The sequence below is a fragment of the Euprymna scolopes genome, chromosome 18, assembly GCF_053919585.1.
Source record: "Euprymna scolopes isolate OS-2025 chromosome 18, ASM5391958v1, whole genome shotgun sequence".
NCBI lineage: Eukaryota > Metazoa > Mollusca > Cephalopoda > Sepiida > Sepiolidae > Euprymna > Euprymna scolopes.
In genome coordinates this window covers 129,550,573-129,572,931 of record NC_136499.1, presented here as the reverse complement: position 1 = coordinate 129,572,931, position 22,359 = coordinate 129,550,573, and the positions used below count along the sequence as shown (strand labels likewise).

General features: G+C 25.8%; 1 protein-coding gene across 2 annotated transcripts in view; it reads right to left on the bottom strand.

The window, feature by feature from the left end:
- LOC145297823 (conserved oligomeric Golgi complex subunit 3-like) overlaps positions 1-22,359 on the bottom strand; it is a 153,899-nt gene that overhangs the window by 91,139 nt on the left and 40,401 nt on the right. For both annotated transcript variants that reach the window (XM_080144145.1, XM_080144147.1), the window contains exon 9: positions 3,149-3,275. In XM_080144145.1, the coding sequence (XP_080000271.1) occupies positions 3,149-3,275 (127 nt within the window). The remainder of the gene's footprint in view (positions 1-3,148; positions 3,276-22,359) is intronic.

The following is a 22,359-nucleotide window of genomic DNA, read 5'->3' as shown; positions in this document are numbered from 1 at the left end:
AATATGAAGAAAGTAAAAAAAATATGAATAAAGTAAAAAAAATATGAATAAAGTAAAAAAAATATGAATAAAGTAAAAAAAAATATGAATAAAGTAAAAAAAATATGAATAAAGTAAAAAAATATGAAGAAAGTAAAAAAAATATAAATAAAGTAAAAAAAATATGAAGAAAGTAAAAAAATATGAATAAAGTAAAAAAAATATGAATAAAGTAAAAAAAATATGAATAAAGTAAAAAAAATATGAATAAAGTAAAAACAATATGAATAAAGTAAAAAAAATATGAATAAAGTAAAAAAAATATGAATAAAGTAAAAAAAATATGAATAAAGTAAAAAAATATGAAGAAAGTAAAAAAAATATGAATAAAGTAAAAAAAATATGAATAAAGTAAAAAAAAAATATGAATAAAGTAAAAAAATATGAATAAAGTAAAAAAAATATGAATAAAGTAAAAAAAAAATATGAATAAAGTAAAAAAAATATGAATAAAGTAAAAAAAAATATGAATAAAGTAAAAAAAATATGAATAAAGTAAAAAAAAATATGAATAAAGTAAAAAAATGAATAAAGTAAAAAATAAAAATGAATAAAGTAAAAAAAATATGAATAAAGTAAAAAAAATAAAAATGAATAAAGTAAAAAACAAAAAATATGAATAAAGTAAAAAAAATATGAATAAAGTAAAATAAATATGAATAAAGTAAAAAAAAAAAATATAAATAAAGTAAAAAAATAAAAATTAATAAAGTACAAAAAATATAAATAAAGTAAAAAAAATAAATATGAATAAAGTAAAAAACAAAAAATATAAATAAAGTAAAAAAAAATAAAAATGAATAAAGTACAAAAAATATAAATAAAGTAAAAAAAATAAATATGAATAAAGTAAAAAAAAAAATATTAATAAAGTAAAAAAAATAAAAATGAATAAAGTACAAAAAATATAAATAAAGTAAAAAAAATAAATATGAATAAAGTAAAAAACAAAAAATATAAATAAAGTAAAAAAAATAAATATGCATAAAGTAAAAAAACAAAAAATATGAATAAAGTAAAAATAACAAAAAAAATAAATATGCATAAAGTAAAAACAAAAAAAATAAATATGAATAGTTTTCTATTCCTTTGTGTATACGGCATAATCACATTGACACAGGTTCCTTCCAGATCACCGAAGTTAAGAAACAATCAGCCTGGCCAGTACCAGATGGGTGACCATTTGGGAAAGCTAGGTGCTGTATGTACCTCACGGAGTAATCAGAAATTTCCAGGGTGGTATTTGGAGGCGCATTAATTCACTGGGAGAGATGCACCTTTAGTCTTAGTTAACACATGGATATAAGAGAAGGTAACTCTGATGACGTTGGCAGCAGGACGTTGGATGGGTGTGGAGGATGATGAATCTCTAGCAGATCAACAGTTCTATGGTATTAAGAGTTACGTTATTTGACAGCAGCTATGCGGAAGATCTAAGGACAACGGATAGGTGCAACCAGATGAGTCGGATGCCACTGCGTTGGGGACGGTAATGGCAACCCACCCCATGTATTCTGCAAAGTTCAAATCATGTTAGAGGATTATTATTCATTTTGTTGTCAAGTATGCAGTGTTACTATGTGTATCTTCATTACGCGTGAATAACACGCCCTCATATTTCTTTTATTATCCAGGTACCCAATGAACCCTTGGTCATTGCGACGCGATAAAAAGTAATCTGTACTTATCTACATGTGATGTCTTCAGAGAAATCAGACCAACAATGAACCGAAGCCTATTTGACTGCAGTTACGCAGATGATCTAAGGACAACGGATAGATACAAAAAGGCAAGTCAGATACAACTGCGCTTGGGAAGATAATGACAACCCACCCCATGTATTCTGTCAAGTTCAAAATCATGTAATGTCTTCAAAGGATCGGACCAATAATGGACCGAAGCTTGTGGACAACATTAACCATGATTACATCTACGACATGAACAAACAATGATACGAGATTCCTTTGTGGGGCATTAAAAATTATTGCTTTCTTCTCTCTAATTACAGAACTAAATAATGCAAGCGTTATTTCTTAGTATCATTTCTTTAAATAAAAAAAACTTTGTTTTTAACTTCGCACCTGAATTGAGATTGTCAGACTGACTTCCTCATCTTGGTTGTTATAGTCACAACGTTTCGGCCGTTTTGCCCTCCGGCCTTCGTCAGGTGTTTTGTATCGAACTGGGGAACTGTTTGTTAGGAGTCTCGAACCCAACCCTTTATTATTATTACGGGGTTACTGTGTTTGGACTCCAGCTAGGCTTTGGGACATAGTTGCTGATTCTCTGTTTTGAAGGTTACTTTTTCACTGCCTTCGTTCAGAATTGAACTCAGCACCTTTGGGGAACTGTAAACTTTGATACAACGTCTAGGACCACTCGGCCATATGTCACTAGGCAAAACGGCCAAAACGTTGTGACAATAACAACCAAGATGAGGAAGTCAGTCCGACAATCTCAATCAATGAAAACACCTCATCTCAAAAATACAGACAATTACTTCTCACCTGAACTTTCATAATTCGTCTGTTACTTAGCATGATTTGTATTTTTATATCCAAACGCTTTTTATTCTGTCTGGTTTATTTGATTATTTACTTTCTTTAAAATTTTTATTAAACTTTTCATCTCTGCCTTGTCTTCATTTTGTATTTTCTGAAACAAAAAATACCCGTGATGGAACGGAAAAATTATATTCCAAAAATCACATAAATTGATCAAATAGTTTTATTTTTAAACAAGGAAATCATTTTTTATGAGTATTGAAGGAGTAGTTGTCTCAGTCTCACCCCCATTTTGACAAAAATCTTAAAAAAACAAGAGAGATAACTCAACAATAATTCAAACTTGAACGATTTTTCTTGTAATGCCTATGAATTCTCATTAGTCGCTTAAAAATTATTTTCTTTATAAAAATAAAACTACTTGATCAATTTATGCGATTTTTGGAATATGATATTTCCATTTCATGATAGGTACTTACATCATACAGAGTTTTCTTTAAGGTGAAATCTGGGCAAGTTCATGTAGAAGAGCAGTTATAACAAAATATAAGAATAGAATCACGTTTCAAAACAAAACAAAAAAAGGAGAGAAAACTATCACACACCAAGGCACAATGATCTCTGTGGTATCGAGTTGCCAAATCCGATATTGTTGATTCCACGCTTGGTCCTAAAAGAAGTTCACGTTGGGAAAAATAACACTGGTGGCAGTCATTAAGAATCTGTGCATATCTAAAAAAAAAAAAAAAGAAAGGTTAAAACACATAAACACTGACAGATTGATGTTTCAGTCATTCTCATTCTGTAATGAACAGCTCGCACTGTCAGTCCTCACTTGTATATATTTTAACCACACAAAATACATGCTAAAATATTCCTCCATTTTTTAGAAGAAAAAAAAACAAAAAAACTTCCATTTTTATTGTTTTAATCGGCCATAATTTGCAATTAGCTTGTCACGTGACCTATGTCTTGCAAACATTCTATCACTTTCACCCTCTCTCAATTGTTTGACCCCCCCCCACCATCTACACTCTTATTCTAGATATCCTTGAACACTCTCGCTTCCATTTCTCTTCTTCCCTCTTTTACTGTTTGAAGGCAATAAAAAAAGACACAAAATCACAAAGATTGGAAGAGTCCATCTGAAGCAAAAGGTAATATTAAAAAATAAAAAAATACCTCGTTCTGGAGTTCTTATTCTATCTTAAATGATGAGGATGATTTTGCTGCAGCTTTTGACGCAGAGGATCACAGAAGCCTTTGCGTTCCCGGCCAAGCTTCTCAATCTCATCAGGATGTACTAAGATGTTACAAGGAATAATCTGACTCCTTCGTTGTCCGCCGAGGATTTTTTTTTTTTACAAGGTAGTCACCACTTATCAAGGTCCGGAAGACACTCAGGGATAAGGGTTATTGCGTGTACAGTAATCAATGGGATAGTATCGTAGTAATCGTTAGTATTGGAGATTTGATAAAGTGTCTTACTTAAGGGGGCGATTAATCAGGAATTTGTTTATGTTGGACTTAAAGACATCCAAGTTGAAGTCAGGTGGGAAACAGGCAAACGGAAGAGAGTTCCACAGTCGTGCACTTCTGAGAAAGAAGCTTTGTTCATGGAATCTACGTTTTGATTTAGGCACAGATAAAGAATGGGGAAAATTTTTGACAGTGGTTTCAGCTAGATGGGTGTTTATTGTGAAAGATTGGCAAAGGGGGGACCAGAGATTGGAGTTCAGACGAGCACTTGCCATGGAAGTAACAATAAAACAAAGACAGGCTCGCAACATTTCTTCTGTGGAAGAGAGGTTGCAGGGAAGAGAAAAGGACATCCTCCACTAAGCCACGGAGCCTATTTTGTACTCTGTTAAGGCAGGATAGGCTGTTTTTAGCAGCTCCTGCTCAGATGTGGCAGCAGACCTCCATCCTTAGATGTATTTGGCTTTTATATTTGTGCGCGCTCTCTCTCTCTCTCCTCCATTCTGTTCAACTACATCATTGACTGGATCCAAGAAAAAAAAACAAAGAAACTGGTTGCCTTCACAGATTTCAATTTTGCTGACAACATTGCAATACTTATAGTCATATGCAGAGGTCTGGCATTCACTCAACCAGGCACGTTGTCAAAATGGTGAGGATGAAAATAAATGCTTCCAAGACAAAGATGCTCTCAGCTAAGTATGCCTACCTGACTGAGTGGCTTGATGGCGAAGCTGTAAAAGAGGTTGAAGGCGATAAAATCAACACTTATATCAATTTGACTAGAACTGTTTTCATCAGTCTTTAAAAATGACTATGGTCTTGTCATGAGAAAAGACGATCCACAAAGTTGTGAATCTACACAACCATTCAGAATCAGAACAATTCTATGGATGTGACACCTGGCTATTGTGCAAAGAACATCTTTATCAACTTAAAGTCTTTGATCACTTTCTAACCGGATTCTCAACTCGACCATTCACGTTAAATGTAACATTCTTGGCCTGGAAGAAACTATTCTCGAAAGGAGACTAGTGAGAAGTTCATTCATAAACTGGTGGGACCCTATGCATCCACTGGTTGAAGGAAGCGCCGAAATGGCCAACTTAAGACGTGACTCACAATGGTCAAGGCAAACATTGAACTTGTATGTAGTCCTTACATTGTTGGTGTCCGATGTTGGAATCGTGAATGGTGAGAACATTATTATTCTTCCATGCCCTACCCCTAAATGTTCTTCAGGGTGGGGTGGGGGTCCATGCATGTTCTCAAAATGTGTGTATCTGAAGAGAGAAAGGAGAAAGAGAGAGAAAAAGGAGAAAGAGAGAGAAAAGGAGAAAGAGAGAGAGAAAGGAGAAAGAGAGGGAAAAAGGAGAAAGAGAGAGAGAAAGGAGAAAGAGAGAGAAAGGAGAAAGAGAGGGAAAAAGGAGAAAGAGAGGGAAAAAGGAGAAAGAGAGAGAAAAAGGAGAAAGAGAGAGAAAAAGGAGAAAGAGAGAGAAAAAGGAGAAAGAGAGAGAAAAAGGAGAAAGAGAGACTATTCTTTCTTTTTTCTTCTAGAGAGAAGTGTTACTTCCTGTTATCTGAACTCACTTCCTACTCCCCCTCCCCACGTTCTTATGGGTAGGGAAGGGTCATGCAAGCTCTAAAAATCTTTATCTGAATTCCATCCTAAACCAAAGACAGAAAGAAAGAAAAAGAGACAATTTTTTTCTTTTTATTTACAAAGAGCTACTTCCTGCTCTTTAATCTCATTTCCTGAAACGTAATTTGCAGAATTGAAGTTTATTTTTTACTAGCTGTACCCAGCCATGCGTTGCTGTGGCTTACACATGCACGCACATACGCGCAAACAAACAAACACCAAACACCACTGTAATAACTTTTTAATACGATTCTAAAAAATGGTTCAGTAACATAATCGCAAAAGCCCAACGTTTAGTAAAATATCTAAGAAGTATTTAATGAAAAATAAAAATTTTTTCAGCCTACCGTATGCACACACGCAAACAAACATGACTGTAAGAACTTGGAAATATGATTTTAAAAAACAAAACATGACTGTAAGAACTTGGAAATATGATTTTAAAAAACAAAACATGACTGTAAGAACTTGGAAATATGATTTTAAAAAACAAAACATGACTGTAAGAACTTGGAAATATGATTTTAAAAAACAAAACATGACTGTAAGAACTTGTAAATATGATTTTAAAAAACAAAACATGACTGTAAGAACTTGTAAATATGATTTTAAAAAACAAAACATGACTGTAAGAACTTGGAAATATGATTTTAAAAAACAAAACATGACTGTAAGAACTTGGAAATATGATTTTAAAAAACAAAACATGACTGTAAGAACTTGGAAATATGATTTTAAAAAACAAAACATGACTGTAAGAACTTGGAAATATGATTTTAAAAAACAAAACATGACTGTAAGAACTTTTAAATATGATTTTAAAAAACAAAACATGACTGTAAGAACTTGGAAATATGATTTTAAAAAACAAAACATGACTGTAAGAACTTGGAAATATGATTTTATAAAACAAAACATGACTGTAAGAACTTGGAAATATGATTTTAAAAAACAAAACATGACTGTAAGAACTTGTAAATATGATTTTAAAAAACAAAACATGACTGTAAGAACTTGTAAATATGATTTTAAAAAACAAAACATGACTGTAAGAACTTGGAAATATGATTTTAAAAAACAAAACATGACTGTAAGAACTTGGAAATATGATTTTAAAAAACAAAACATGACTGTAAGAACTTGGAAATATGATTTTAAAAAACAAAACATGACTGTAAGAACTTGGAAATATGATTTTAAAAAACAAAACATGACTGTAAGAACTTGGAAATATGATTTTAAAAAACAAAACATGACTGTAAGAACTTGTAAATATGATTTTAAAAAACAAAACATGACTGTAAGAACTTGGAAATATGATTTTATAAAACAAAACATGACTGTAAGAACTTGGAAATATGATTTTAAAAAACAAAACATGACTGTAAGAACTTGGAAATATGATTTTAAAAAACAAAACATGACTGTAAGAACTTGTAAATATGATTTTAAAAAACAAAACATGACTGTAAGAACTTGTAAATATGATTTTAAAAAACAAAACATGACTGTAAGAACTTGGAAATATGATTTTAAAAAACAAAACATGACTGTAAGAACTTGTAAATATGATTTTAAAAAACAAAACATGACTGTAAGAACTTGGAAATATGATTTTAAAAAACAAAACATGACTGTAAGAACTTGGAAATATGATTTTAAAAAACAAAACATGACTGTAAGAACTTGGAAATATGATTTTAAAAAACAAAACATGACTGTAAGAACTTTTAAATATGATTTTAAAAAACAAAACATGACTGTAAGAACTTGGAAATATGATTTTAAAAAACAAAACATGACTGTAAGAACTTGGAAATATGATTTTATAAAACAAAACATGACTGTAAGAACTTGGAAATATGATTTTAAAAAACAAAACATGACTGTAAGAACTTGGAAATATGATTTTAAAAAACAAAACATGACTGTAAGAACTTGGAAATATGATTTTAAAAAACAAAACATGACTGTAAGAACTTGGAAATATGATTTTAAAAAACAAAACATGACTGTAAGAACTTGTAAATATGATTTTAAAAAACAAAACATGACTGTAAGAACTTGTAAATATGATTTTAAAAAACAAAACATGACTGTAAGAACTTGGAAATATGATTTTAAAAAACAAAACATGACTGTAAGAACTTGTAAATATGATTTTAAAAAACAAAACATGGCTGTAAGAACTTGTAAATATGATTTTAAAAAACAAAACATGACTGTAAGAACTTGGAAATATGATTTTAAAAAACAAAACATGACTGTAAGAACTTGGAAATATGATTTTAAAAAACAAAACATGACTGTAAGAACTTGGAAATATGATTTTAAAAAACAAAACATGACTGTAAGAACTTGGAAATATGATTTTAAAAAACAAAACATGACTGTAAGAACTTGTAAATATGATTTTAAAAAACAAAACATGACTGTAAGAACTTGGAAATATGATTTTAAAAAACAAAACATGACTGTAAGAACTTGGAAATATGATTTTAAAAAACAAAACATGACTGTAAGAACTTGGAAATATGATTTTAAAAAACAAAACATGACTGTAAGAACTTGGAAATATGATTTTAAAAAACAAAACATGACTGTAAGAACTTGGAAATATGATTTTAAAAAACAAAACATGACTGTAAGAACTTGGAAATATGATTTTAAAAAACAAAACATGACTGTAAGAACTTGGAAATATGATTTTAAAAAACAAAACATGACTGTAAGAACTTGGAAATATGATTTTAAAAAACAAAACATGACTGTAAGAACTTTTAAATATGATTTTAAAAAACAAAACATGACTGTAAGAACTTGGAAATATGATTTTAAAAAACAAAACATGACTGTAAGAACTTGGAAATATGATTTTATAAAACAAAACATGACTGTAAGAACTTGGAAATATGATTTTAAAAAACAAAACATGACTGTAAGAACTTGGAAATATGATTTTAAAAAACAAAACATGACTGTAAGAACTTGGAAATATGATTTTAAAAAACAAAACATGACTGTAAGAACTTGTAAATATGATTTTAAAAAACAAAACATGACTGTAAGAACTTGGAAATATGATTTTAAAAAACAAAACATGACTGTAAGAACTTGGAAATATGATTTTAAAAAACAAAACATGACTGTAAGAACTTGTAAATATGATTTTAAAAAACAAAACATGACTGTAAGAACTTGTAAATATGATTTTAAAAAACAAAACATGACTGTAAGAACTTGTAAATATGATTTTAAAAAACAAAACATGACTGTAAGAACTTGGAAATATGATTTTAAAAAACAAAACATGACTGTAAGAACTTGGAAATATGATTTTAAAAAACAAAACATGACTGTAAGAACTTGGAAATATGATTTTAAAAAACAAAACATGACTGTAAGAACTTGGAAATATGATTTTAAAAAACAAAACATGACTGTAAGAACTTGGAAATATGATTTTAAAAAACAAAACAATACTGTAAGAACTTGGAAATATGATTTTAAAAAACAAAACATGACTGTAAGAACTTGGAAATATGATTTTAAAAAACAAAACATGACTGTAAGAACTTGTAAATATGATTTTAAAAAACAAAACATGACTGTAAGAACTTGTAAATATGATTTTAAAAAACAAAACATGACTGTAAGAACTTGTAAATATGATTTTAAAAAACAAAACATGACTGTAAGAACTTGGAAATATGATTTTAAAAAACAAAACATGACTGTAAGAACTTGGAAATATGATTTTAAAAAACAAAACATGACTGTAAGAACTTGGAAATATGATTTTAAAAAACAAAACATGACTGTAAGAACTTGGAAATATGATTTTAAAAAACAAAACATGACTGTAAGAACTTGTAAATATTATTTTAAAAAACAAAACATGACTGTAAGAACTTGGAAATATGATTTTAAAAAACAAAACATGACTGTAAGAACTTGGAAATATGATTTTAAAAAACAAAACATGACTGTAAGAACTTGTAAATATGATTTTAAAAAACAAAACATGACTGTAAGAACTTGGAAATATGATTTTAAAAAACAAAACATGACTGTAAGAACTTGGAAATATGATTTTAAAAAACAAAACATGACTGTAAGAACTTGGAAATATGATTTTAAAAAACAAAACATGACTGTAAGAACTTGGAAATATGATTTTAAAAAACAAAACATGACTGTAAGAACTTGGAAATATGATTTTAAAAAACAAAACATGACTGTAAGAACTTGGAAATATGATTTTAAAAAACAAAACATGACTGTAAGAACTTGTAAATATGATTTTAAAAAACAAAACATGACTGTAAGAACTTGTAAATATGATTTTAAAAAAGAAAACATGACTGTAAGAACTTGTAAATATGATTTAAAAAAACAAAACATGACTGTAAGAACTTGGAAATATGATTTTAAAAAACAAAACATGACTGTAAGAACTTGGAAATATGATTTTATAAAACAAAACATGACTGTAAGAACTTGGAAATATGATTTTAAAAAACAAAACATGACTGTAAGAACTTGTAAATATGATTTTAAAAAACAAAACATGACTGTAAGAACTTGTAAATATGATTTTAAAAAACAAAACATGACTGTAAGAACTTGTAAATATGATTTTAAAAAACAAAACATGACTGTAAGAACTTGGAAATATGATTTTAAAAAACAAAACATGACTGTAAGAACTTGGAAATATGATTTTAAAAAACAAAACATGACTGTAAGAACTTGGAAATATGATTTTATAAAACAAAACATGACTGTAAGAACTTGTAAATATGATTTTAAAAAACAAAACATGACTGTAAGAACTTGGAAATATGATTTTAAAAAACAAAACATGACTGTAAGAACTTGGAAATATGATTTTAAAAAACAAAACATGACTGTAAGAACTTGTAAATATGATTTTAAAAAACAAAACATGACTGTAAGAACTTGGAAATATGATTTTAAAACACAAAACATGACTGTAAGAACTTGGAAATATGATTTTAAAACACAAAACATGACTGTAAGAACTTGGAAATATGATTTTAAAAAACAAAACATGACTGTAAGAACTTGGAAATATGATTTTAAAAAACAAAACATGACTGTAAGAACTTGTAAATATGATTTTAAAAAACAAAACATGACTGTAAGAACTTGGAAATATGATTTTAAAAAACAAAACATGACTGTAAGAACTTGTAAATATGATTTTAAAAAACAAAACATGACTGTAAGAACTTGTAAATATGATTTTAAAAAACAAAACATGACTGTAAGAACTTGGAAATATGATTTTAAAAAACAAAACATGACTGTAAGAACTTGTAAATATGATTTTAAAAAACAAAACATGACTGTAAGAACTTGGAAATATGATTTTAAAAAACAAAACATGACTGTAAGAACTTGGAAATATGATTTTAAAAAACAAAACATGACTGTAAGAACTTGTAAATATGATTTTAAAAAACAAAACATGACTGTAAGAACTTGGAAATATGATTTTAAAAAACAAAACATGACTGTAAGAACTTGTAAATATGATTTTAAAAAACAAAACATGACTGTAAGAACTTGGAAATATGATTTTAAAAAACAAAACATGACTGTAAGAACTTGGAAATATGATTTTAAAAAACAAAACATGACTGTAAGAACTTGGAAATATGATTTTAAAAAACAAAACATGACTGTAAGAACTTTTAAATATGATTTTAAAAAACAAAACATGACTGTAAGAACTTGGAAATATGATTTTAAAAAACAAAACATTACTGTAAGAACTTGGAAATATGATTTTATAAAACAAAACATGACTGTAAGAACTTGGAAATATGATTTTAAAAAACAAAACATGACTGTAAGAACTTGGAAATATGATTTTAAAAAACAAAACATGACTGTAAGAACTTGGAAATATGATTTTAAAAAACAAAACATGACTGTAAGAACTTGTAAATATGATTTTAAAAAACAAAACATGACTGTAAGAACTTGTAAATATGATTTTAAAAAACAAAACATGACTGTAAGAACTTGGAAATATGATTTTAAAAAACAAAACATGACTGTAAGAACTTGTAAATATGATTTTAAAAAACAAAACATGACTGTAAGAACTTGTAAATATGATTTTAAAAAACAAAACATGACTGTAAGAACTTGTAAATATGATTTTAAAAAACAAAACATGACTGTAAGAACTTGGAAATATGATTTTAAAAAACAAAACATGACTGTAAGAACTTGGAAATATGATTTTAAAAAACAAAACATGACTGTAAGAACTTGGAAATATGATTTTAAAAAACAAAACATGACTGTAAGAACTTGGAAATATGATTTTAAAAAACAAAACATGACTGTAAGAACTTGGAAATATGATTTTAAAAAACAAAACATGACTGTAAGAACTTGGAAATATGATTTTAAAAAACAAAACATGACTGTAAGAACTTGGAAATATGATTTTAAAAAACAAAACATGACTGTAAGAACTTGGAAATATGATTTTAAAAAACAAAACATGACTGTAAGAACTTGTAAATATGATTTTAAAAAACAAAACATGACTGTAAGAACTTGTAAATATGATTTTAAAAAACAAAACATGACTGTAAGAACTTGTAAATATGATTTTAAAAAACAAAACATGACTGTAAGAACTTGGAAATATGATTTTAAAAAACAAAACATGACTGTAAGAACTTGTAAATATGATTTTAAAAAACAAAACATGACTGTAAGAACTTTTAAATATGATTTTAAAAAACAAAACATGACTGTAAGAACTTGGAAATATGATTTTAAAAAACAAAACATGACTGTAAGAACTTGGAAATATGATTTTAAAAAACAAAACATGACTGTAAGAACTTGGAAATATGATTTTAAAAAACAAAACATGACTGTAAGAACTTGTAAATATGATTTTAAAAAACAAAACATGACTGTAAGAACTTGGAAATATGATTTTAAAAAACAAAACATGACTGTAAGAACTTGGCAATATGATTTTATAAAACAAAACATGACTGTAAGAACTTGGAAATATGATTTTAAAAAACAAAACATGACTGTAAGAACTTGTAAATATGATTTTAAAAAACAAAACATGACTGTAAGAACTTGGAAATATGATTTTAAAAAACAAAACATGACTGTAAGAACTTGGAAATATGATTTTAAAAAACAAAACATGACTGTAAGAACTTGGAACTATGATTTTAAAAAACAAAACATGACTGTAAGAACTTGGAAATATGATTTTAAAAAACAAAACATGACTGTAAGAACTTGGAAATATGATTTTAAAAAACAAAACATGACTGTAAGAACTTGGAAATATGATTTTAAAAAACAAAACATGACTGTAAGAACTTGGAAATATGATTTTAAAAAACAAAACATGACTGTAAGAACTTGGAAATATGATTTTAAAACACAAAACATGACTGTAAGAACTTGGAAATATGATTTTAAAAAAGAAAACATGACTGTAAGAACTTGTAAATATGATTTTAAAAAACAAAACATGACTGTAAGAACTTGGAAATATGATTTTAAAAAACAAAACATGACTGTAAGAACTTGGAAATATGATTTTATAAAACAAAACATGACTGTAAGAACTTGGAAATATGATTTTAAAAAACAAAACATGACTGTAAGAACTTGTAAATATGATTTTAAAAAACAAAACATGACTGTAAGAACTTGGAAATATGATTTTAAAAAAGAAAACATGACTGTAAGAACTTGTAAATATGATTTTAAAAAACAAAACATGACTGTAAGAACTTGGAAATATGATTTTATAAAACAAAACATGACTGTAAGAACTTGGAAATATGATTTTAAAAAACAAAACATGACTGTAAGAACTTGGAAATATGATTTTAAAAAACAAAACATGACTGTAAGAACTTGTAAATATGATTTTAAAAAACAAAACATGACTGTAAGAACTTGGAAATATGATTTTAAAAAACAAAACATGACTGTAAGAACTTGGAAATATGATTTTAAAAAACAAAACATGACTGTAAGAACTTGGAAATATGATTTTAAAAAACAAAACATGACTGTAAGAACTTGGAAATATGATTTTAAAAAACAAAACATGACTGTAAGAACTTGGAAATATGATTTTAAAAAAGAAAACATGACTGTAAGAACTTGTAAATATGATTTTAAAAAACAAAACATGACTGTAAGAACTTGGAAATATGATTTTAAAAAACAAAACATGACTGTAAGAACTTGGCAATATGATTTTATAAAACAAAACATGACTGTAAGAACTTGGAAATATGATTTTAAAAAACAAAACATGACTGTAAGAACTTGTAAATATGATTTTAAAAAACAAAACATGACTGTAAGAACTTGGAAATATGATTTTAAAAAACAAAACATGACTGTAAGAACTTGGAAATATGATTTTAAAAAACAAAACATGACTGTAAGAACTTGTAAATATGATTTTAAAAAACAAAACATGACTGTAAGAACTTGGAAATATGATTTTAAAAAACAAAACATGACTGTAAGAACTTGGAAATATGATTTTAAAAAACAAAACATGACTGTAAGAACTTGTAAATATGATTTTAAAAAACAAAACATGACTGTAAGAACTTGGAAATATGATTTTAAAAAACAAAACATGACTGTAAGAATTTGGAAATATGATTTTAAAAAACAAAACATGACTGTAAGAACTTGTAAATATGATTTTAAAAAACAAAACATGACTGTAAGAACTTGGAAATATGATTTTAAAAAACAAAACATGACTGTAAGAACTTGTAAATATGATTTTAAAAAACAAAACATGACTGTAAGAACTTGGAAATATGATTTTAAAAAACAAAACATGACTGTAAGACCTTGGAAATATGATTTTAAAAAACAAAACATGACTGTAAGAACTTGGAAATATGATTTTAAAAAAAAAAACATGACTGTAAGAACTTGGAAATATGATTTTAAAAAACAAAACATGACTGTAAGAACTTGGAAATATGATTTTAAAAAACAAAACATGACTGTAAGAACTTGGAAATATGATTTTAAAAAACAAAACATGACTGTAAGAACTTGGAAATATGATTTTAAAAAACAAAACATGACTGTAAGAACTTGGAAATATGATTTTAAAAAACAAAACATGACTGTAAGAACTTGGAAATATGATTTTAAAAAACAAAACATGACTGTAAGAACTTGGAAATATGATTTTAAAAAACAAAACATGACTGTAAGAACTTGGAAATATGATTTTAAAAAACAAAACATGACTGTAAGAACTTGGAAATATGATTTTAAAAAACAAAACATGACTGTAAGAACTTGTAAATATGATTTTAAAAAACAAAACATGACTGTAAGAACTTGGAAATATGATTTTAAAAAACAAAACATGACTGTAAGAACTTGGAAATATGATTTTAAAAAACAAAACATGACTGTAAGAACTTGGAAATATGATTTTAAAAAACAAAACATGACTGTAAGAACTTGGAAATATGATTTTAAAAAACAAAACATGACTGTAAGAACTTGGAAATATGATTTTAAAAAACAAAACATGACTGTAAGAACTTGGAAATATGATTTTAAAAAACAAAACATGACTGTAAGAACTTGGAAATATGATTTTAAAAAACAAAACATGACTGTAAGAACTTGGAAATATGATTTTAAAAAACAAAACATGACTGTAAGAACTTGGAAATATGATTTTAAAAAACAAAACATGACTGTAAGAACTTTTAAATATGATTTTAAAAAACAAAACATGACTGTAAGAACTTGGAAATATGATTTTAAAAAACAAAACATGACTGTAAGAACTTGGAAATATGATTTTATAAAACAAAACATGACTGTAAGAACTTGGAAATATGATTTTAAAAAACAAAACATGACTGTAAGAACTTGGAAATATGATTTTAAAAAACAAAACATGACTGTAAGAACTTGGAAATATGATTTTAAAAAACAAAACATGTCTGTAAGAACTTGTAAATATGATTTTAAAAAACAAAACATGACTGTAAGAACTTGTAAATATGATTTTAAAAAACAAAACATGACTGTAAGAACTTGTAAATATGATTTTAAAAAACAAAACATGACTGTAAGAACTTGGAAATATGATTTTAAAAAACAAAACATGACTGTAAGAACTTGGAAATATGATTTTAAAAAACAAAACATGACTGTAAGAACTTGGAAATATGATTTTAAAAAACAAAACATGACTGTAAGAACTTGGAAATATGATTTTAAAAAACAAAACATGACTGTAAGAACTTGTAAATATGATTTTAAAAAACAAAACATGACTGTAAGAACTTGTAAATATGATTTTAAAAAACAAAACATGACTGTAAGAACTTGGAAATATGATTTTAAAAAACAAAACATGACTGTAAGAACTTGGAAATATGATTTTAAAAAAAAAAACATGACTGTAAGAACTTGGAAATATGATTTTAAAAAACAAAACATGACTGTAAGAACTTGGAAATATGATTTTAAAAAACAAAACATGACTGTAAGAACTTGTAAATATGATTTTAAAAAACAAAACATGACTGTAAGAACTTGGAAATATGATTTTAAAAAACAAAACATGACTGTAAGAACTTGGAAATATGATTTTAAAAAACAAAACATGACTGTAAGAACTTGTAAATATGATTTTAAAAAACAAAACATGACTGTAAGAACTTGGAAATATGATTTTAAAAAACAAAACATGACTGTAAGAACTTGGAAATATGATTTTAAAAAACAAAACATGACTGTAAGAACTTGGAAATATGATTTTAAAAAACAAAACATGACTGTAAGAACTTGGAAATATGATTTTAAAAAACAAAACATGACTGTAAGAACTTGGAAATATGATTTTAAAAAACAAAACATGACTGTAAGAACTTGGAAATATGATTTTAAAAAACAAAACATGACTGTAAGAACTTGGAAATATGATTTTAAAAAACAAAACATGACTGTAAGAACTTGGAAATATGATTTTAAAAAACAAAACATGACTGTAAGAACTTGGAAATATGATTTTAAAAAACAAAACATGACTGTAAGAACTTGGAAATATGATTTTAAAAAACAAAACATGACTGTAAGAACTTGGAAATATGATTTTAAAAAACAAAACATGACTGTAAGAACTTGGAAATATGATTTTAAAAAACAAAACATGACTGTAAGAACTTGGAAATATGATTTTAAAAAACAAAACATGACTGTAAGAACTTGGAAATATGATTTTAAAAAACAAAACATGACTGTAAGAACTTTTAAATATGATTTTAAAAAACAAAACATGACTGTAAGAACTTGGAAATATGATTTTAAAAAACAAAACATGACTGTAAGAACTTGGAAATATGATTTTATAAAACAAAACATGACTGTAAGAACTTGGAAATATGATTTTAAAAAACAAAACATGACTGTAAGAACTTGGAAATATGATTTTAAAAAACAAAACATGACTGTAAGAACTTGGAAATATGATTTTAAAAAACAAAACATGTCTGTAAGAACTTGTAAATATGATTTTAAAAAACAAAACATGACTGTAAGAACTTGTAAATATGATTTTAAAAAACAAAACATGACTGTAAGAACTTGTAAATATGATTTTAAAAAACAAAACATGACTGTAAGAACTTGGAAATATGATTTTAAAAAACAAAACATGACTGTAAGAACTTGGAAATATGATTTTAAAAAACAAAACATGACTGTAAGAACTTGGAAATATGATTTTAAAAAACAAAACATGACTGTAAGAACTTGGAAATATGATTTTAAAAAACAAAACATGACTGTAAGAACTTGGAAATATGATTTTAAAAAACAAAACATGACTGTAAGAACTTGGAAATATGATTTTAAAAAACAAAACATGACTGTAAGAACTTGGAAATATGATTTTAAAAAACAAAACATGACTGTAAGAACTTGGAAATATGATTTTAAAAAACAAAACATGACTGTAAGAACTTGGAAATATGATTTTAAAAAACAAAACATGACTGTAAGAACTTGTAAATATGATTTTAAAAAACAAAACATGACTGTAAGAACTTGTAAATATGATTTTAAAAAACAAAACATGACTGTAAGAACTTGTAAATATGATTTTAAAAAACAAAACATGACTGTAAGAACTTGGAAATATGATTTTAAAAAACAAAACATGACTGTAAGAACTTGTAAATATGATTTTAAAAAACAAAACATGACTGTAAGAACTTTTAAATATGATTTTAAAAAACAAAACATGACTGTAAGAACTTGGAAATATGATTTTAAAAAACAAAACATGACTGTAAGAACTTGGAAATATGATTTTAAAAAACAAAACATGACTGTAAGAACTTGGAAATATGATTTTAAAAAACAAAACATGACTGTAAGAACTTGTAAATATGATTTTAAAAAACAAAACATGACTGTAAGAACTTGGAAATATGATTTTAAAAAACAAAACATGACTGTAAGAACTTGGCAATATGATTTTATAAAACAAAACATGACTGTAAGAACTTGGAAATATGATTTTAAAAAACAAAACATGACTGTAAGAACTTGTAAATATGATTTTAAAAAACAAAACATGACTGTAAGAACTTGGAAATATGATTTTAAAAAACAAAACATGACTGTAAGAACTTGGAAATATGATTTTAAAAAACAAAACATGACTGTAAGAACTTGGAACTATGATTTTAAAAAACAAAACATGACTGTAAGAACTTGGAAATATGATTTTAAAAAACAAAACATGACTGTAAGAACTTGGAAATATGATTTTAAAAAACAAAACATGACTGTAAGAACTTGGAAATATGATTTTAAAAAACAAAACATGACTGTAAGAACTTGGAAATATGATTTTAAAAAACAAAACATGACTGTAAGAACTTGGAAATATGATTTTAAAACACAAAACATGACTGTAAGAACTTGGAAATATGATTTTAAAAAAGAAAACATGACTGTAAGAACTTGTAAATATGATTTTAAAAAACAAAACATGACTGTAAGAACTTGGAAATATGATTTTAAAAAACAAAACATGACTGTAAGAACTTGGAAATATGATTTTATAAAACAAAACATGACTGTAAGAACTTGGAAATATGATTTTAAAAAACAAAACATGACTGTAAGAACTTGTAAATATGATTTTAAAAAACAAAACATGACTGTAAGAACTTGGAAATATGATTTTAAAAAAGAAAACATGACTGTAAGAACTTGTAAATATGATTTTAAAAAACAAAACATGACTGTAAGAACTTGGAAATATGATTTTATAAAACAAAACATGACTGTAAGAACTTGGAAATATGATTTTAAAAAACAAAACATGACTGTAAGAACTTGGAAATATGATTTTAAAAAACAAAACATGACTGTAAGAACTTGTAAATATGATTTTAAAAAACAAAACATGACTGTAAGAACTTGGAAATATGATTTTAAAAAACAAAACATGACTGTAAGAACTTGGAAATATGATTTTAAAAAACAAAACATGACTGTAAGAACTTGGAAATATGATTTTAAAAAACAAAACATGACTGTAAGAACTTGGAAATATGATTTTAAAAAACAAAACATGACTGTAAGAACTTGGAAATATGATTTTAAAAAAGAAAACATGACTGTAAGAACTTGTAAATATGATTTTAAAAAACAAAACATGACTGTAAGAACTTGGAAATATGATTTTAAAAAACAAAACATGACTGTAAGAACTTGGCAATATGATTTTATAAAACAAAACATGACTGTAAGAACTTGGAAATATGATTTTAAAAAACAAAACATGACTGTAAGAACTTGTAAATATGATTTTAAAAAACAAAACATGACTGTAAGAACTTGGAAATATGATTTTAAAAAACAAAACATGACTGTAAGAACTTGGAAATATGATTTTAAAAAACAAAACATGACTGTAAGAACTTGTAAATATGATTTTAAAAAACAAAACATGACTGTAAGAACTTGGAAATATGATTTTAAAAAACAAAACATGACTGTAAGAACTTGGAAATATGATTTTAAAAAACAAAACATGACTGTAAGAACTTGTAAATATGATTTTAAAAAACAAAACATGACTGTAAGAACTTGGAAATATGATTTTAAAAAACAAAACATGACTGTAAGAATTTGGAAATATGATTTTAAAAAACAAAACATGACTGTAAGAACTTGTAAATATGATTTTAAAAAACAAAACATGACTGTAAGAACTTGGAAATATGATTTTAAAAAACAAAACATGACTGTAAGAACTTGTAAATATGATTTTAAAAAACAAAACATGACTGTAAGAACTTGGAAATATGATTTTAAAAAACAAAACATGACTGTAAGACCTTGGAAATATGATTTTAAAAAACAAAACATGACTGTAAGAACTTGGAAATATGATTTTAAAAAAAAAAACATGACTGTAAGAACTTGGAAATATGATTTTAAAAAACAAAACATGACTGTAAGAACTTGGAAATATGATTTTAAAAAACAAAACATGACTGTAAGAACTTGGAAATATGATTTTAAAAAACAAAACATGACTGTAAGAACTTGGAAATATGATTTTAAAAAACAAAACATGACTGTAAGAACTTGGAAATATGATTTTAAAAAACAAAACATGACTGTAAGAACTTGGAAATATGATTTTAAAAAACAAAACATGACTGTAAGAACTTGGAAATATGATTTTAAAAAACAAAACATGACTGTAAGAACTTGGAAATATGATTTTAAAAAACAAAACATGACTGTAAGAACTTGGAAATATGATTTTAAAAAACAAAACATGACTGTAAGAACTTGTAAATATGATTTTAAAAAACAAAACATGACTGTAAGAACTTGGAAATATGATTTTAAAAAACAAAACATGACTGTAAGAACTTGGAAATATGATTTTAAAAAACAAAACATGACTGTAAGAACTTGGAAATATGATTTTAAAAAACAAAACATGACTGTAAGAACTTGGAAATATGATTTTAAAAAACAAAACATGACTGTAAGAACTTGGAAATATGATTTTAAAAAACAAAACATGACTGTAAGAACTTGGAAATATGATTTTAAAAAACAAAACATGACTGTAAGAACTTGGAAATATGATTTTAAAAAACAAAACATGACTGTAAGAACTTGGAAATATGATTTTAAAAAACAAAACATGACTGTAAGAACTTGGAAATATGATTTTAAAAAACAAAACATGACTGTAAGAACTTTTAAATATGATTTTAAAAAACAAAACATGACTGTAAGAACTTGGAAATATGATTTTAAAAAACAAAACATGACTGTAAGAACTTGGAAATATGATTTTATAAAACAAAACATGACTGTAAGAACTTGGAAATATGATTTTAAAAAACAAAACATGACTGTAAGAACTTGGAAATATGATTTTAAAAAACAAAACATGACTGTAAGAACTTGGAAATATGATTTTAAAAAACAAAACATGTCTGTAAGAACTTGTAAATATGATTTTAAAAAACAAAACATGACTGTAAGAACTTGTAAATATGATTTTAAAAAACAAAACATGACTGTAAGAACTTGTAAATATGATTTTAAAAAACAAAACATGACTGTAAGAACTTGGAAATATGATTTTAAAAAACAAAACATGACTGTAAGAACTTGGAAATATGATTTTAAAAAACAAAACATGACTGTAAGAACTTGGAAATATGATTTTAAAAAACAAAACATGACTGTAAGAACTTGGAAATATGATTTTAAAAAACAAAACATGACTGTAAGAACTTGTAAATATGATTTTAAAAAACAAAACATGACTGTAAGAACTTGTAAATATGATTTTAAAAAACAAAACATGACTGTAAGAACTTGGAAATATGATTTTAAAAAACAAAACATGACTGTAAGAACTTGGAAATATGATTTTAAAAAAAAAAACATGACTGTAAGAACTTGGAAATATGATTTTAAAAAACAAAACATGACTGTAAGAACTTGGAAATATGATTTTAAAAAACAAAACATGACTGTAAGAACTTGTAAATATGATTTTAAAAAACAAAACATGACTGTAAGAACTTGGAAATATGATTTTAAAAAACAAAACATGACTGTAAGAACTTGGAAATATGATTTTAAAAAACAAAACATGACTGTAAGAACTTGTAAATATGATTTTAAAAAACAAAACATGACTGTAAGAACTTGGAAATATGATTTTAAAAAACAAAACATGACTGTAAGAACTTGGAAATATGATTTTAAAAAACAAAACATGACTGTAAGAACTTGGAAATATGATTTTAAAAAACAAAACATGACTGTAAGAACTTGGAAATATGATTTTAAAAAACAAAACATGACTGTAAGAACTTGGAAATATGATTTTAAAAAACAAAACATGACTGTAAGAACTTGGAAATATGATTTTAAAAAACAAAACATGACTGTAAGAACTTGGAAATATGATTTTAAAAAACAAAACATGACTGTAAGAACTTGGAAATATGATTTTAAAAAACAAAACATGACTGTAAGAACTTGGAAATATGATTTTAAAAAACAAAACATGACTGTAAGAACTTGGAAATATGATTT